Genomic DNA, 16,395 nt, shown 5'->3' with positions numbered 1-16,395 from the left:
TTTGTCTGTGTTTTATATTTATTCGCCGGTTGCTCGACGTGTTGGTTGTCAAAATTTTGTAAGATATTTGTCGCAATTGTACATATTAATATATCTCAACAGAAAAACAAAAACTGCGCAATACTTTCAAAACAGACAATTTTACTCTCGCTTTTATAAATCTATATTATATATTACGTAAAATAAACCTAAGTTGTCCAAGAGTTGTCGAGCCAATTTTTGATATAATGCATCACGGTTGTTTATTAATAGAGAGAACGTAAATAGCGCACTAATAGAACGTATGTATTAGTTACGACGATGGATGAAAGATCAACGCTCTACCTTGATTCAATTAAAACAAATCATGTACGAACATATGTACAAGATGTGTCGAAAAACATGTCTACAATTTAAAGAGAAAACTTTCGCCAATTAAAAAATAAAATAAAAGAAATTTCAGAATGTTGTGTTTTTAGCTATCTCCGATTTTATAATCTGAACAAAACGCTTTATCTTTGCAGCATTAATCTAATTAATATTAATGTATCTAACATTCTCAAATGATTTCTCTTTTGTAATTTTATAGAAATTCATTTTTCATAATGCATACAGGTAGAAATTAGTTTACTCACCAAACTGCTGGTGCCTTTCTTTGATTTCGGTTGAAACTACACGCGATCTCGACTTCGTCGCAAATATTCACTCGCGTGATAAAACACAGCTGATTATGATGGTACAATGATCATTTAACACTTTGGTCAATACTAGCGACGTTTATTCGTATTTGCAATTTGCTTCAATCATTAAGAAACAAAACAGCATAACTTCGTTCAGAAAAACGGACATAGCGCAAAACGAAAATATTAACGGCGCACGCATGAGTCCGCTAGTTTTAATTGCACTTTTTATACTTCTGCAGTTTCTTTAAATAAAATTTTTTGAAACAAAATATAAGTCTGTATAATCAGTGTCAAAATACATTTATCTCGTACAATAATAGTTACTAAAACGTTAAATGTATAAAATAAATTATCCTCGCCGAACAAAAATATATTACATCGTGCTTTAATAATATTACGATTGTTATGAAAAATACTTCTCAACGCGCATAAACAGGAATATCATGTTCACGATTTAATAACTATTATTATCACATTTATACATACATTTGATTTTTATATATTAATAAAATTGTAAAAAATGACATAATTGCGTGACATTAAAAAAATCGTTATAAAAGAAAGAAATATAAAGTGCAACCTTTTGAATCGAAAACTAGTTAAACGTAAACTTTACAAATATACATTTTCTATAAACGATAAAAATTAAATATTAAACGTGTGAAACGCATAAGGAAGAACTCTGGATATAAAGGCGCAAATATATCAGCCACGTTAACGTATCCGAAACAGTTATATTGGTTTAGTACCTGTATTTTTTCAATATTAATAATAATAAAAATAATAATAATAATAATAAAGTATAATAAAACGCACAATTAATTATCTACAATACTTGTTCGCGCGTACAAAGAATCACAAAATATACATAGAACAGACACAATAAAACATTGGGATGCAAAGACAGCCCCATTTTGACATAATTACCGAACAGTTCCCTTGTTTTCGCTGTTAACGAACCGGAAGCGATCAAGAGCGCAGGATGCGTGTGTGCGTGTGTATGTTGTGTGTATATGTGTATATTATGTTCGAGTGTCTGACTATTGACCATACTTATTCGTGTACTTGCGTACGACTATAGTGAAGCTACGCCTTTTCTTCCCGACGATCGAATAATCATATCTATATATATATATATATATATATATATATATCTCTATGTATAATATATACATATACATTCAATGCGCGAGAAAGTTACAAGATTCCCCGGATTCTGCGAACAATTACGATGAACGCACTAGGCTCTTCGCGACTCGCGCGAACTTCCTTCCGGGACAGATGGGGATCGAGCATCGGTTTTTTCAAATGCACGGCTTCTCTCTGTACTGCTTTAGAGATACTCGTTATGGTTCTCGCTGCGTAATATCGCTCGAAATAACAATAGTGATACGAGCCGACGAAGCTATATCTTCTACAATTACAGCTTGCCGCTACGATTATCGCGAACGCTATTTTTTAACCATTACATATAATACACCAATGTGTAGCACCAACGCAGCACAGAGTATTGCCGTAGGACACCAGGCCTACTCGAGGACTAAACTCTTGTCCGCGATACAGAAACGATTCCTACCCGGCTTGTATATCGATTCTGGCACTCGCAAGCTGGGTAGCCTCGCTCTCGCTTCCACATCCTGGCAATATTTACATAAATCTATCACTAACTAGTCACATTCAGGCAACTCCTTAAACGCGGTACGCCGACCGGTCCATCGGAACGACCCATTTTTCGTCACAAAGTTGCGTGTAATAGAGTCCTGCATTTTAAGACCCTGTTTCTACAGATATTTTTTTTTCGCCAATCATCGATGTAACACGCGCTTTTAAATAAGTCAATCTTAAATCTATAAATTGTTGAAGTAGTTTTATAATCAAGAGTTTTATTAAGATTCAAAAATTCTATTTCAAAAATTTTCAAATTTGTCAATTTTGGCACATCTCATTATATGTGTCTAATTTTATAAAATCTTTGTTCTAGAAGTTAGGCTCGACATGAAAACCACGTGCTATAAATTTACGACTTCTTGAAACAAAAAGAGCCATAACTTTAGAAAGCCTCGATTTCATAAAATCGAATATTCGAATACTTAATTACGAGTTAACTTTAAGATTCTATTCGACTCGTACAAATCTAGTGGCAATCAGTTTCATGTTTTCTTAACGTGGTAGTGAGCCGTGTCCGTGAAACAGTCGGCCGCCTTTTACGACGCCTCGAGTCGAGTATACAAAAGAACGATAAAACTTCGGTGCGGCAACGATTACAACAGTCGTGATTAATTTATGAATAATGAGTAGGCGGGGCGCGATTATTACTATTAAGACAGTTACTTTTTTTGCTTAATGGGGTCGTTAAATGTCTCTCGTTCGTCTCTCGTACAGCTACACGGAAAAAGGATACGTCTCGAGAAATCGCATGAATGCATTAAGAACCCATTTCACCATTGACTTTTCATGAAAAGACATCGCGCTTTAATCCTTAAGCAGCCGCGTAATTCTGAAGCAATCTCGAAAACTCACAAGCTTTTACACAGAAAATAACTTGTGTCAAGATCCTTAATCAGAATATTGCACTATTTTCGTCAGCCATCATTTTGATAAAATCTGACATTTTCTATAATTGCGATCTTAAGTAATTATTTTAAAAAAAAATTATTTAATAACGCAATTCTTGTTTCAACTTTTGCTCCAGCTTAAGGATTAAAAGTGAGAAATGTATACAACTGAGTATGTATATGATATGGACATAACGCTATTATACAGTTTCCTAAATTCAACCCTTACCTCTGGATTCACGAGCTTCCTGCCGTAGATAGACTTTGAGACCACCGTGGCCCTTCGTATAAGACTATTTAAAATAGTAATAAAAAAAATTTATTTACATAATAAAACATAGTACAGTCTGCAAAATAATACAGTAGTTTTCTAAATAAAAACTTTTAAGATTATTAAAATAGCAACTGTTATTATCATCAGTAATAATTTCAACGAGAACCAAACGCAAAGATGCAAATCCCGACATGGTTCTCCATGCATAACAAAATTTCCTCTCGCGAGAAATAATAATACAGCCATTTTTCCGCAATTAAAAATTTTATAATTAATAATTAACAGCCATTAATATCAACTTTTAAATTTTAAAATAACGTAGATAAGGCTGTAAGGCTGCCGCGAACTTTTATAAAAAAAAAAAAAAATCGCGTATTATTAGGACACAAAAATAGCGGTTTAAATGTAAATTTAAATAATACAATCGCTATTAATAATACGCCATTAAAATCTGTTAAATACCTATCTAACAGATAATTGCTAATTATTATATAACAAAGTATTACATTAAATAAATCCGGATAAGGGTGAAATGTCTCTTAGGAATCTATAATAAGCCCAAAAATGAGTTCGAATCTACCCCTATTACGCTTATATTGATTGATCACAAAGCCGGGACATTTGTTCGTATCCTATCGTTACTCTATTTCTTCCTGATCGATCGGCCAATCGAACAGAAATTCTTGTCAAGGAGATGTGTTGGAGATATGTGTCACAATCGACAGTAATCGCAATTTTGTCGAGCGTGAAAATATCAGTACGCGATAATTCGGTTCTGCAAATATTTCTTTTATAGATCGTAATCTTTAGATTGATGAACAATTTCTTAAATTGTTTCAAATCGCGAATAAGAAATTCTGTTTTCATCATTAAAATAAATATCATAATCTATTTCGTTTGTGAAGATTCACGATCCTGTCCATAAGTTCTTGATTGCATCTTCAAATTTAGAAATCTTCCAACTGTTCATCGTCCAAATTGCGCAAGTATTGATTAGGCCTGTGATCCGTTGTTGTCGTCCCGGTATCCTATACTAATTTCTGTCCAACACACAACCCTCGAGTCATTGACAGCGCCAAATGCATTACGCATCCTCATTCATAATCTCCTTTGAGCGGTTCCGTGTCGCACAATTCCCTTTAACAACCTAGAAGAAGCGGCTAAGTGTTGTATAGATGACACTCTATGTACGAAGTCGGCACAAAGCCTTCGATTGGTTGTGAGATACGTCGTACTCTAGTCCAACCGTCTCCCTGATCCAGCTCGATCATGTACAGCTCTTCGCCATCGTACATCGGTATGGAACCCTCGCTAGTCGCTATAAATAAAATATAATAATAATAATAATAAGATCAAGGAGTATAAAAATAAAATAATTAGTTCTTTCTTTTTGTTAAACTTCATTTAATCTATCAACTTTAATCACATTGTCTTCTATAATTCTTAAACTGAGAAAACATAGAAAAATATATCATGTAATTGCCCATACATTTGGAGGGACTTACCATCAAAAGGATAAAGCGCCCGACATGTTCCCAGTGGTGGTTGAGCGTCCACCTCGTCATGATAATACTCCTCGCAGCCGCTGCCAGGTAGCGACGTTCTCGATTCGCCGAGGCCAGATTCCGGGCTGTTCGTGGAACTGTGCATCAGTACCATAAAGCGAAAACCGTGGCTATTTGTCTAGTGTAAAGTGTCTATTCTACTCAACAATGCAAACCAAACGCTTTCGCGAAAAAGAATACACAACGAAACTTACAGATCACAATCTAATCTGAACCTATAAGCAATTATATAGCAAAACTCCATTCGTCACGCTAATTTGTTGAAATGGGTAAAATGAGGATGACTCATAGTAACACTTCTCGCATTATCTCTGTTACTTATGTTCATCAGTTCCGATAAGATAAGAGCGGTTGCATAAGAGTCAAAGACATTGCAGTGTTTTTAAACATATATGGACATAGAGAAACATTAAACAAAGAAATTGTTGAATCTATGTAACAATTTACAGTACTGATAGAATATAAAAGTACAATATCATAGACTTTATAAAAAACAGACCATGATATGAACGGTAGAATAAATTTATGAACTGAAAGATATAGGATTTTAAATGCAAAATTTTCGTGATTTTCAGAGTGTATAATGTAAATTGTACGTTATCCCGTATATTACCGAGATAACTTACCCATGAGTCGGCTGCGGTGTGCTCGGCGCGCTCTTCTTGTGAGCTGGTTGATTCGCATTCGCGTTACAGACGCTAGAATCCGAAGCGGATCTCGAAAGGCTCTCCTCGCCTCCCGAATGACTACCTCTTCGTGAACTCAATGGCCTAGTTGCCGACCCGTTAGTAGTAGGTTTTCGTTGTGCTTGACTTGGGCTGAAATATCAACCATATTGAACTATTTCTTTTCCCTTTTTACCGAACTTTATAATTAAACACAATAACATATTAACTTATTTAATTATTTATGTAAAAACGATATATTTCAACTTATTTTAAGCACAATAAAGTTGTGTACGATAAAACACTTTTACTCTATATACATATAAATTAAATCTTTTACACTTCGCGCTTTTCACACTACAAACATTCCTCGTTTTTAGAGAAGCTCTATTTGTATAAATAGAAAATATAAAAGCACAGTTCCTTGCACAATTCCAATAAAGCTCCATTTACCTAGATAAATTGGCACCAGCACGCGTTGCTTCTTCGAGGTAGCCTTGAAACTTTGCCAATTCAACTCCAAGCTTGTCCAGTTTGTTACTGGACTGGTTCAATTGTCCCTCTATACTCATTGGATCTCCGAGGGCGGGATTCTGCTCGTACACGCCTTTCATCTTCATCAGACCGTCTCTTGCCGCTGTCTCCTGTTGGATTTTCGCCTGGATCTCGTCCAGTCGTTGCTGTAATCGCTTCTTCCGCTGATTCGGTGGCAGATCGCTGCAGTCCTCCTTGGCACCGTCACCGTAGCCAGGCACATTATTCTGGAATTTGTTACAATAAATATCGATCTTTTGAAAATTATCTATGCACATTCCTGAGACCTAAAAACTTTATTTGTAATGAAATTTTTTGTATCATCGAATTAATTATGAAATTATATAGAATTTTGATTAAAAAGCAAATTTTGAGTTTCTTCCTTCCTCTTTCTCCTTTTCTCTCAGAGTACTGTAGTCTAGGTCTCAGGAAAATAACAGAAAGAAAAAATAAGAAAGCTTGGGAACACATTTTGTTGCAGAAGCAACTTGTTTCATTAATGATCTGCGAATTGTTAATGGATACTTGCATATACAAATTGATATTAATAAATAATTTCAACATACAATATCGCTTATTGTTTATTTTAAGCGATAATAGATAATGTGGATAAAATGTATTCTCTGCAGTATATAAAAATCAGAAAAAATTATTTTAGAAACGAGAATAAAATACTTAATCCTTTTGGTGCTTAAAAAAATTTAATTTTTTTAATTTCAAAATTAAGATTTTACAGATTTTTATGTTGATGATATTAAATATCAAAACTATACAGTTGGGGTACGTTCTTGGTAATCTCTCAAAAGTTTCTGATCCCGTACAAATTAAATTTATTTAATTCAAGTATTTGGTTAATATAAGGATTCTCTCAATTTGATTTTCTACGGAATAATTGACGATCAAAACAATTCTGCTCTCTGAAGAAGAGTTTGCTTATCTCATCTATTTACTACTGTATATAAAGAAGACGCGCAAGCGTCGAGCACTTGTAAGCATTCAACTTAGCACCAAAAGGGTCAATCGGAAAATGATTTGGCGATTATATAAAGGACAGACCTTTAAAGCTATGCACACCTCGATCAACTTCTGTCGTTCGCATGAAACAAATCCCAAAAGCGTATCATTCAGCGAATGAACAGGATAGTCTTTCAGCAATAGCATAAGCGTGAATTCAAATCACTTCGAAAACATTAATTCCAATTAATATAAAATATTTTATTTGTGTCACAATAAAAATATAAAATTGTTAATCTACTTTAATAATGTAAAATCATAATCATAATTTTACATTAGAGTTTAAGCTTATAAAAAGCTTCAGATTTTTAACAAATATATTCATCTTAATATAAACTTAATTTTAAATGTAATATTTTTCAACTTTATAAATTCTATTCCATAAATCTCTTACAGAAGTAAATCTTTAGAATCATATTCCTCTCTTTTCTCCACTTTAATTCTCAAAATTATAAATTATTATATTTTTATATTAAATTATAATTTAATTTAATTTAGTTACACAAATTAAATTTTAATTAAACTTTTCTCATATTATATTCTGTAAGTGTTAATAATAATTTATTAGTCTTATACTGATTAAGATTAATGTATCCGTTGAATTCACGCTTTTTTAACAAGTCATTATAATGTCGCATGTATTTTATCTTTACAAGGCAGATAAAGGTTGTTATTATATACATAATTGCAAGCGAAAAAGCGGTCTACGAAGTACTTACTAAGTGTGATAATATTCCCATTCATAGCCCATAGTGATGATCGGAAACAAGAAGACCACAGGCAGATTGAACCATCCACCAAATTAATAGAAAGTACAGAAGAAAAATAAGTTACGTTTTATACGAGATCAAACAAAAGAGTAATTGCAAATTATAGTCCGGACATATAAAAAAAGATACAGTATTGAACTCGATTTATTGCAAATTCTTATCAATATTTATCAAACTTAACCATTTTTTTGTTATATTAATTTATGACTCTAAGCGTATAAAACATTCAAAAAATTAATTCAAAAATTTACGCAAACAGAAATTTAAAATAAAAATTATTAAATTAAATATTTATAATGTATATTTAATATTTACATGTCGTATAATAATATGTAAAGTCACGTATTATAAATAATATAAGTAAATAATACGTACATATAAATAATATTAATACATATTATTTATACATATTATTATAACATTTTTAAAGAGAATATTAAATATGTGTTATTTTTATGTAATTTTGCATATTAATAGAAAGAGTTAATTCAAAGTATTTTCTTTACTTTAACTGCAATCTTAAATATGATTAATTATGATTTTTATATTCTCAAATTTATTTTATTAATATGTTATGGTATATAAGAATAGAGTCTACTGTATCATAAAGCGCTTATAAATCATATACGAAGCGAAATTACTTCAAATAATAATAATTTAAAGATGCAAAAAACCCACTTTAAGTAATCATAAATAATAAAGTGCACAAAACATAATTTAAAACGTCGCGCGTAAATAACGTTACTGCAACTGGTCGGAAAAATACAGAATCTACTAATGTACATGCGCAATAGAAATTTGTGTGCATATAAGAGCAGGCCTGTCGGCGAATAAGGAAAGATGCAAGTATACATAAAATGATAAGTTAAAAGAATAAAATAATACTTTAAAGAATTGCCGTGCATGCTGTATTATAGAAAAATAATCTGTGATATCCTTTACTTTACAATTATCCTTCTCACGATATTACAACAAGAGGGCGATAAATAAATAATACGATAAGGTATGTTTGCTCTTCTTTATAGAAAAAGAACTTCGTACGATTTTTCGGCTTTACAAGTCGAGTATCACAAGTATTACAAGTTAAAAATCAGTAATTATTTTGTTAGTACATCAAAAAATATGAAATATGTAATCATAAGATACATGCAAACAAATCATTGTAAAATTTTAATGGAATCACTCGATGACTTTATGAAAAATAATGTATGTAGGGTGTCTGAAGAAGACCATTCTAACAATAAAAATAAATAAAAATAAAATTCATAAAATCAAACTAATTACACATTAATAATAAATTAATTTATCAAGAGCTTATCTTGCATTAAATTAAAACAAACAGAATTTAAAAAAAATTCGCGAAAAAAATGCTACAATAATTATCGATTATTTTTCGGTACATAATAGCATTATTCATTAAGCTTAACGATGTTCATCAGCAATCTTTTCAGTACACCCTACGCATTGAGAACGCTGCACCAATGGTCTCAAACTGCAATGATCTCCCAGAGCAATATGGACGAGTATCTACCTTATTACTGCCGAAGATTCCGAAGAGGCCGACCCTCTTCTTGATCTTGCCACCAGAGACAGTGCCCTTGACCGTGAGGTGATTATGGATGGGCTGCATAACCGGCTGTGCTAATTGACTATTGCTGTCGTAGCTCTTGGCGACCGATAGGTCTTCAAAGGGAAAGTCTCCGGGTGGCTGGAAACCGCTCTTGTAACGTTCAATTACCAACATTGTGTCCTCTTTCTCGTTGATCTCGTTAGCCGCCTTCTCAATGCCATCTAGGCACTGGGCAATTATCGGCGCCACCGCTCGTTCGATCTCTACCGATTTCATCATGTAATTCCGCATGTTCTTTATCCTTTTCTCATCCAATTCCTGTAGCAAAAGCGTTTAAAAAAAATCACTCATAAGAAAAAATTAATAAAGATAATTGAAATATCAAATTGAATAAAATAAAATAGTTTCCAATTAAAAAATTAATACTAATTTATTAAATTGATAAATTTGTAATTAGACAGACAAGTTAAAATTATCTTAAAGTAAAATTAATTCAAATTTGATTGAAAGTTACAACTCTCTCTTACGATAATTAGTGCATAATTTAATCCATGATTGTTCAAGCTTGTTAAATGTGTTGACAAATGTGCAATCATATTAAATCTATCTTTATTGCATTAAATAATTCTTTAAACCCTTGTACAACGTGCAAAGGGAGAATATCATTCCGGATATTATATAAAAATCACGGACAGTATAACAAAACATGAACGTAATCGCGTACAGTTATGACAAAGTAGTACCTGGAGATGTTGAAACACTTCCGGCATCGCTGTGTGGTAGTGTAACGTCTGCATGTCATTCGTTTTTTGCAGCTGATTCGCGTACTCCGTTTTGGCTTCCTCGCTCTGCTGGGTCTTCATGGTCATATTCATCCTCTGCTTCTCGACCTGCTCGTTGCAAGAAAAAAAAAATTGATCATCATCGAGCGTCAATGTACACAATTTTTATCAATCGTTCATAATTCCTTCACACGTTCCATCTATCCGTGGAAAAACAACTTTAGATTCTATCTGCTTTATGTTCCGTCGAAATAATATACTCTTCTTCCCACTTATTGTATACAAGTTGAACTTTCGGAAACAAAGAAAGACGAACTAGCACGCGAAAGCTGATGGGGTTTATCACGAAATAATGATAGGAAACTTTTTATCACGTACCTCTGCTCTCGAGAGATTGAGATCCGCGTCTGCTCGCTGATAGTTCTCCACGGCGCGCTCCGCTTCGCGAAAGGCCTTCTCGTAGGCCTTCCTGGCACGCTCCAGGTTGCCGATTTGACCAGCCAGAGTGGCCATCAATCGCGCTCCCTCTTGCAGATGCTTCTTGCGATCCTCCTTGAAGTCCTTAACCAGGATGTTGAGTTCCCGCAGGACGTTGGCCTGGAGGTTCTCCGCGATCACTTCTCGCTGACCGGCCTGGTCGTTCACTTCGTTCAACTCCATTTTGAACGCCCGACAGGGACTATATCTGGAGAAACGGCAAGCTGCATTTTTTTTCTTCGTTCTTTTGCACTACGTTCACGTACTCTATCCCTTATCTACTTTCTCTTTTCGTAGAGATTCATTTTCGTCTAATTAAAATTCCAAATTCTCTCTTTTGATATATACCCTACTTTCTTAGTATTTTCAAGTCCGTCTTCTATTTCCTATTTCTCTGCCATTCTTTTAATTTTGTCCTCAAATTTTCAGTTTTTATGCTTTACATTGTCTTTTTTCTTAATTAGTAAATTTCTAGTTTATCTTATACAAATATTAATGACTTGGTTAGTTTAAACGATTAAGTTTCATGTAAGTGCACTCACTCTTTTGCCTTAATTATAGATAAAATACTACGTTGATAACATTAGGTAATTTAACATAATTGTTCTTTTGAATAATTTAATACGATCATTGCGTATACGACAAGAATAATTTCTGATCTACACAACGCCAACGCAGACTGATTTCGCGGAACGAGAGGAGCTTAAATCTCGGCCCACGCCGATTTAGTATGACACACTCTTTATATCACTTCATAAAGAATCAACTGAGAGCGCAAGGATCTCTTTTGCGGAGTTATTGAACTTATAAAGCATCTCTCCCACGCTGTAAGATATTATCTTTATAAAGCTGGCACCTTGTTTTCAAAAATATCGATATAATTTGAAAAGTTCTAACTCTTACTCAACGAGTTTCAAAGTCTCTGGATATGTTTTGAAAAGAGATTAAGTGCAAAATAAAGAACGGATATCTGAAGATATAAAAATGTTAATATCACGTTTCTAAATTACACAAAAATTGATTGTAACTTTCTAACTTCGATAAGGATTGGATTTTAGGTCGCGTGATAAACAAGTCGTTCCTGTTTCCTGCTCACTAGACTTTGCAAAAACACGTTTGCGTGGACGTTTCGGTAGTTTGCCATACAAGCGAAAGAATTTGGCGGAAGGAACGAAAAACACGAGCGAGAAAACCACTGGAGAATTTCCGTCGAGGCACATAGCTTTATTTTAACCCCGGATTTTGCCTCGACACTCCCGTTTTATTTTAACCCTGACCTAACCACGCTCCTATGCGCGCTTAATTACTCGCGCGCGTTGTACATTCTGTGCGCCGAGTCAGAAAATTAATTATGGCTCCGTGGAACTCGGAACCTATAAGACTGAAGATCGGTAGAAGTGCTCCACGGGGAAAATATTCTCACCGTGTATTTTTTTGCTTTAATAAATCCCCGGGTCCCCTTCTCTCTGCTTTAATAAATCCTGGCTACATGTATATAAGAATATGACTCCAATGTGCCGCACAGAAATGCAGAATATACTTTTATATCGCAGGAGGCGTAATTGAAAAATAAGTATCCATGCTAATTGGTACAATTTTTACCTTGAAAATAATCACCTCAGAAAATTGCTATTTTATTCGTCACGGTACAATTATCTACTTCCCTGGGCCACTACTCGATTGGCCACAGTGTTGTAATTAATCTCGAAAGCAGACAATTTAAATGTATGTTGTTCTCCGATATGTTTTGTACGTACACATATATACGGATTCAACAATCCAACTGAGGTCGTCGGTAACTCGAGAAGAGAGAGTATACGCGCGCACGTTTATACTTACTGATAATCCTCCTCCTCCTTCTTCTTCGGTTGATAACTTTTCACGAGACGCCTGCAACAGAAGAGAAGGGAGAAATAAGATTATTGATGCACGATTCTCACGAAGGTAAAGTGACACATCGGCGGCAGGCCACGTTAGATGAATAACAGAAACTATTAGATTACCCGGAAGTAAACTGATCGGAGAAATGATCTCTGTGCTCTCCACCTTCGTTTTTAGCTCGCAAATTTTTTTTAATCTAGAGAATTGAAACAATAATAATTTTTTATATTAATTTTTTTTAGATAAATAAAAGATAAAATTATATTTTTTATACTTTAATCTTACTTCTACACTTTACCTACAGACTTTATAAAAAGTTAGATTTTGTATTGTATAGAGTAATCTAATAAATGTAGAGAAATACAAGATTGCACAATTGAATCAATATATTTCTAAAGTTATATATGTGAATATTCTGTAAAGCATATCGTGACTTATTCATCAGGAAGCATAGATAATAACTCCCTTAACACGTTCGCTACAATCAGATAAAAAACTTTCGCCACGTTACATTTTTAATAATTTCGTTCGGCTCGTTACAATTATGCACAAGTCGAATATATATTTTAAAGAAAGCCTATTAAATAATCCTAAATCCTATACTTTTTAAATCTAATGTTCCATATTCTAAATTCTATGTTTTTCATATTTTATACTCTAAATAATAATTCCGTAAATCGCGCATCGGTTTTTGACGCGAGTACATGCGATGCAATGAACGGGTTAAACAATGACGCAATTATAATACTCCAATGGCAATGCAATTAACAATGTGCTCGAAGAATTGCCACATCTCGCAATTTCCACACACTCGCTTCCTATTACGGGAAAAGCCGTTGGTCAGGAATTTACTGCAATCCACCGCCGCACGGTCATTCCGGCCTGTCGAGGTGCATCATGGGGTCAAATCGCGCGGTGCCGCCGCGCGCGATAATCGAAGAAATATCAGATCGCGAGCGCGCGGAATTATTTTCGGCCGCGACGCAGATTAAAACGGATCTGGGCGTGCCGTTTTAATTCTTACGGCGTGGCACGGCGGTCTATAAATACTATCGCGCGCTCTCCCGATACTTACAGCGAGGCAACGAAGAGGAAAAAGAAAATGAACGAGAGAGAGAGAGAGAGAGAGAGAGAGAGAGAAAGAGAGAAAGAGAGAAGAGGAAACAATGGAAAATCGAGAATGATTCTCGTGCAATAAAATATCTCAGGATTTTCCAAGGAATCGTCCACGATCAAGCATTTCCCAGCCACTCGGATGCTGTTACGTCGGACACTCACAATCAGCTGATCCCCCGGTTACCCAACGATCGCGTAATTTTTCGGTTGTTACACGGAGTCGGAGTGCAGTTTTCCAAGAATCGTCGTCCAGAATGCGCGTGCACTGACCGCGCCGCGATTCCACACGAAAGTGAATCGAGGGGTCGGGCTAGACGCTGGAAATTGCAGCGCATTAAGACGAAGGACGCCGAGCGCGAGCGTGATGATTCGTATGCAGCGCGGCAAGAGAGCGAACGTGCGCGCGGCGAAGCGCGTGAAATCACTTCTCGCGGTTGCACGCCCGGATCTAATTAATTCCTTCATTTCGCGTCAAAATCGATTTCGATCCGGTCGGAATATCTGCCTCGTACGTTCTCTCACAAATTTTCATGCCAGACATGCAAATTTAATTGCAACTTACGATCGTATAACCGTTCAATTGTATAACAACAATGATTGTAATTATAACAGAATAATTATTGTCGTAATCAGTTTCTTATGAACATGAGATTTAGATTGGTATTCACAGTCGAGTTTTATATGTAAGATCATCTTAAGTACTATCTTGAAATGTCATCAACCAATCACAGAACCGTATTAGCATCTTAAGACATTACTTGAGACGATCTTGAAATAAGATTCGACTATGAATACTAGCCTTTAATATTATTCAGTCGCCAGTGATGATTGACGAAAATAACTAAGCTTCCTTAACATCAAGTCTTGCGGCAGAGTTAAACATTTTTTTAATATTTTTAATTACGATAGAAGCGAATGATTATAAGTTTAGTAATTCAATTATAAATTGTATTAAAAAAAAAACTAGAAATAATAAAATATTTGCATCTATTAGATAAGTTTATATAAAACTTTGTTTACCGATTACACTCTTGTGAATTCACATCAAAGGACGTACCGTGCAATTAATTACGACTAATGTCACAGGCACACGTCACGTTCTGAACGTGCGACAAAGCGTAATTAAGCGTAATGCAAAATGGAGTAATTAGACGTCGGGAGCGGAAGGATTTCGAGACACCCGATAGAAAACAAAAGTATACGCTACAGTAGACGGTATTCACGGAACGGACAAGGGATTCCTTTAACACAATATTAGTCGCTACACGGATCCCGCCGCCACGTCCCTGAACCCATGGGGTGCGTGAGACAAGCTCGTTACACAGAATGTCCCATTGAAATCATTTCGCCTCGGATGCCTCACCCTTTTGTCGGGATACTTAAAAAAAGAAGAAGCATCGTGTACGAGCACGTCGACTCGCACGACAGGGTGCAAGGTGCCAAGGTATACGAGAGCATTATGGGGACCACTCTCTCTACGCACCTGCCATTGAGGAGCCCCCAGCTTTTCTCTCTGTCACTTTAAATTCTTTTCAAAACTAGTAGAAAATGTTCCTTTTTACTATTTTTCTACTTTTGACTTCGCGCATCCGAGCGTATTCGTTCGTCAATTGTATAATATAACGTCAATTTTAATAATAGGGAAAAGAAAGATAAATAAAAACCAAATAATAACTATTACGTGATAAATAGAAGTGAAGAAAAATAATTATGTAATAAATATAAATAAAAAACATTTGAATTAATAAATTGAATTAATAAAGTTAATATTCTTTTTAGTTTCTCGTGAAATTGTTTCTTTTCTAATAAAAAACCACTTCCGATATACAGAATGTCTCGAACTAGTTTTGTGATAAACTTACAAAACGTAGATTATTTGAAGAAAATGTGCTTGGGCAGAAGAATATTTTGTAAACGATTAGTAAATATTAAAATATCTATGATAGATTTCAAGTATTCGGCATACAAGTGCTTCGAAAGTGCTTCTTCTTTATTTAAGTGTCTTTGAGCCCCTCGTCCCTAATTCTTCATACATCTTAATTTATTCTTAGGGAATAAGATGTTATGTCTCTCACCTGAGTTTTGCTGCGTATTCGAATTCGATCGCACAACGATCACGTATGAAGTGGCCATACCTCTCGAGAAATTCTATCCCTTTCTGTGTGTGCAGGGACAGATTCTCGAACTGGTCCTGAAAGAAGAAATAGAGCAAATGATAGAAATATCTATTTAATTATTTGCGATATTTAAAATACAAGATTTGCTTGCAAAAATATATTAAATAATACACGCTGATACAGTTTTATATTAAAAGTATTTTTTAAATTACACAATAATTTAAATATATTTTAATATTCTATATATATTTACTAATTGGATTGTACGAATAAATTGGTTCATACAAATTAAATCATAAAATTTTAAGATTTAAATTTTACTATTAAGATATAAAAATACACAGAGAAATATCGTAAATCTAAAGGCCTTTGAGACCACGACGTTAATTTAGTGTATTATTCTGTATTATGCT

At 34.4% G+C, this 16,395-nt stretch overlaps 1 protein-coding gene across 7 annotated transcripts in view; it reads right to left on the bottom strand.

Annotated features, from left to right (window-relative positions):
* Positions 1-16,395, bottom strand: part of LOC105831959 (formin-binding protein 1-like) — a 36,971-nt gene continuing 20,576 nt past the window's right edge. The window contains exons 2-11 of one of the 7 annotated variants that reach the window (XM_012672487.3): positions 15,941-16,056; positions 12,708-12,758; positions 10,770-11,076; positions 10,353-10,499; positions 9,571-9,927; positions 7,330-7,341; positions 6,175-6,482; positions 5,683-5,874; positions 4,997-5,133; positions 1-4,809 (exon numbers count right to left, since the gene is read on the bottom strand). In XM_012672487.3, the coding sequence (XP_012527941.1) occupies positions 4,652-4,809; positions 4,997-5,133; positions 5,683-5,874; positions 6,175-6,482; positions 7,330-7,341; positions 9,571-9,927; positions 10,353-10,499; positions 10,770-11,076; positions 12,708-12,758; positions 15,941-16,056 (1,785 nt within the window). In that variant the 3' untranslated portion in view covers positions 1-4,651. Of the gene's footprint in view, positions 4,810-4,996; positions 5,134-5,682; positions 5,875-6,174; positions 6,483-7,311; positions 7,342-9,570; positions 9,928-10,352; positions 10,500-10,769; positions 11,077-12,707; positions 12,759-15,940; positions 16,057-16,395 lie in introns of all 7 variants that reach the window. The other 6 variants (XM_012672488.3, XM_012672484.3, XM_012672485.3 and 3 more) reach the window with 6 other exon arrangements.

Source organism: Monomorium pharaonis, chromosome 3 (assembly GCF_013373865.1).
Source record: "Monomorium pharaonis isolate MP-MQ-018 chromosome 3, ASM1337386v2, whole genome shotgun sequence".
Classification (NCBI taxonomy): domain Eukaryota; kingdom Metazoa; phylum Arthropoda; class Insecta; order Hymenoptera; family Formicidae; genus Monomorium; species Monomorium pharaonis.
The sequence above is the reverse complement of the archived record's forward strand: the minus strand, read 5'-3'. Positions and strand labels throughout refer to the sequence as shown.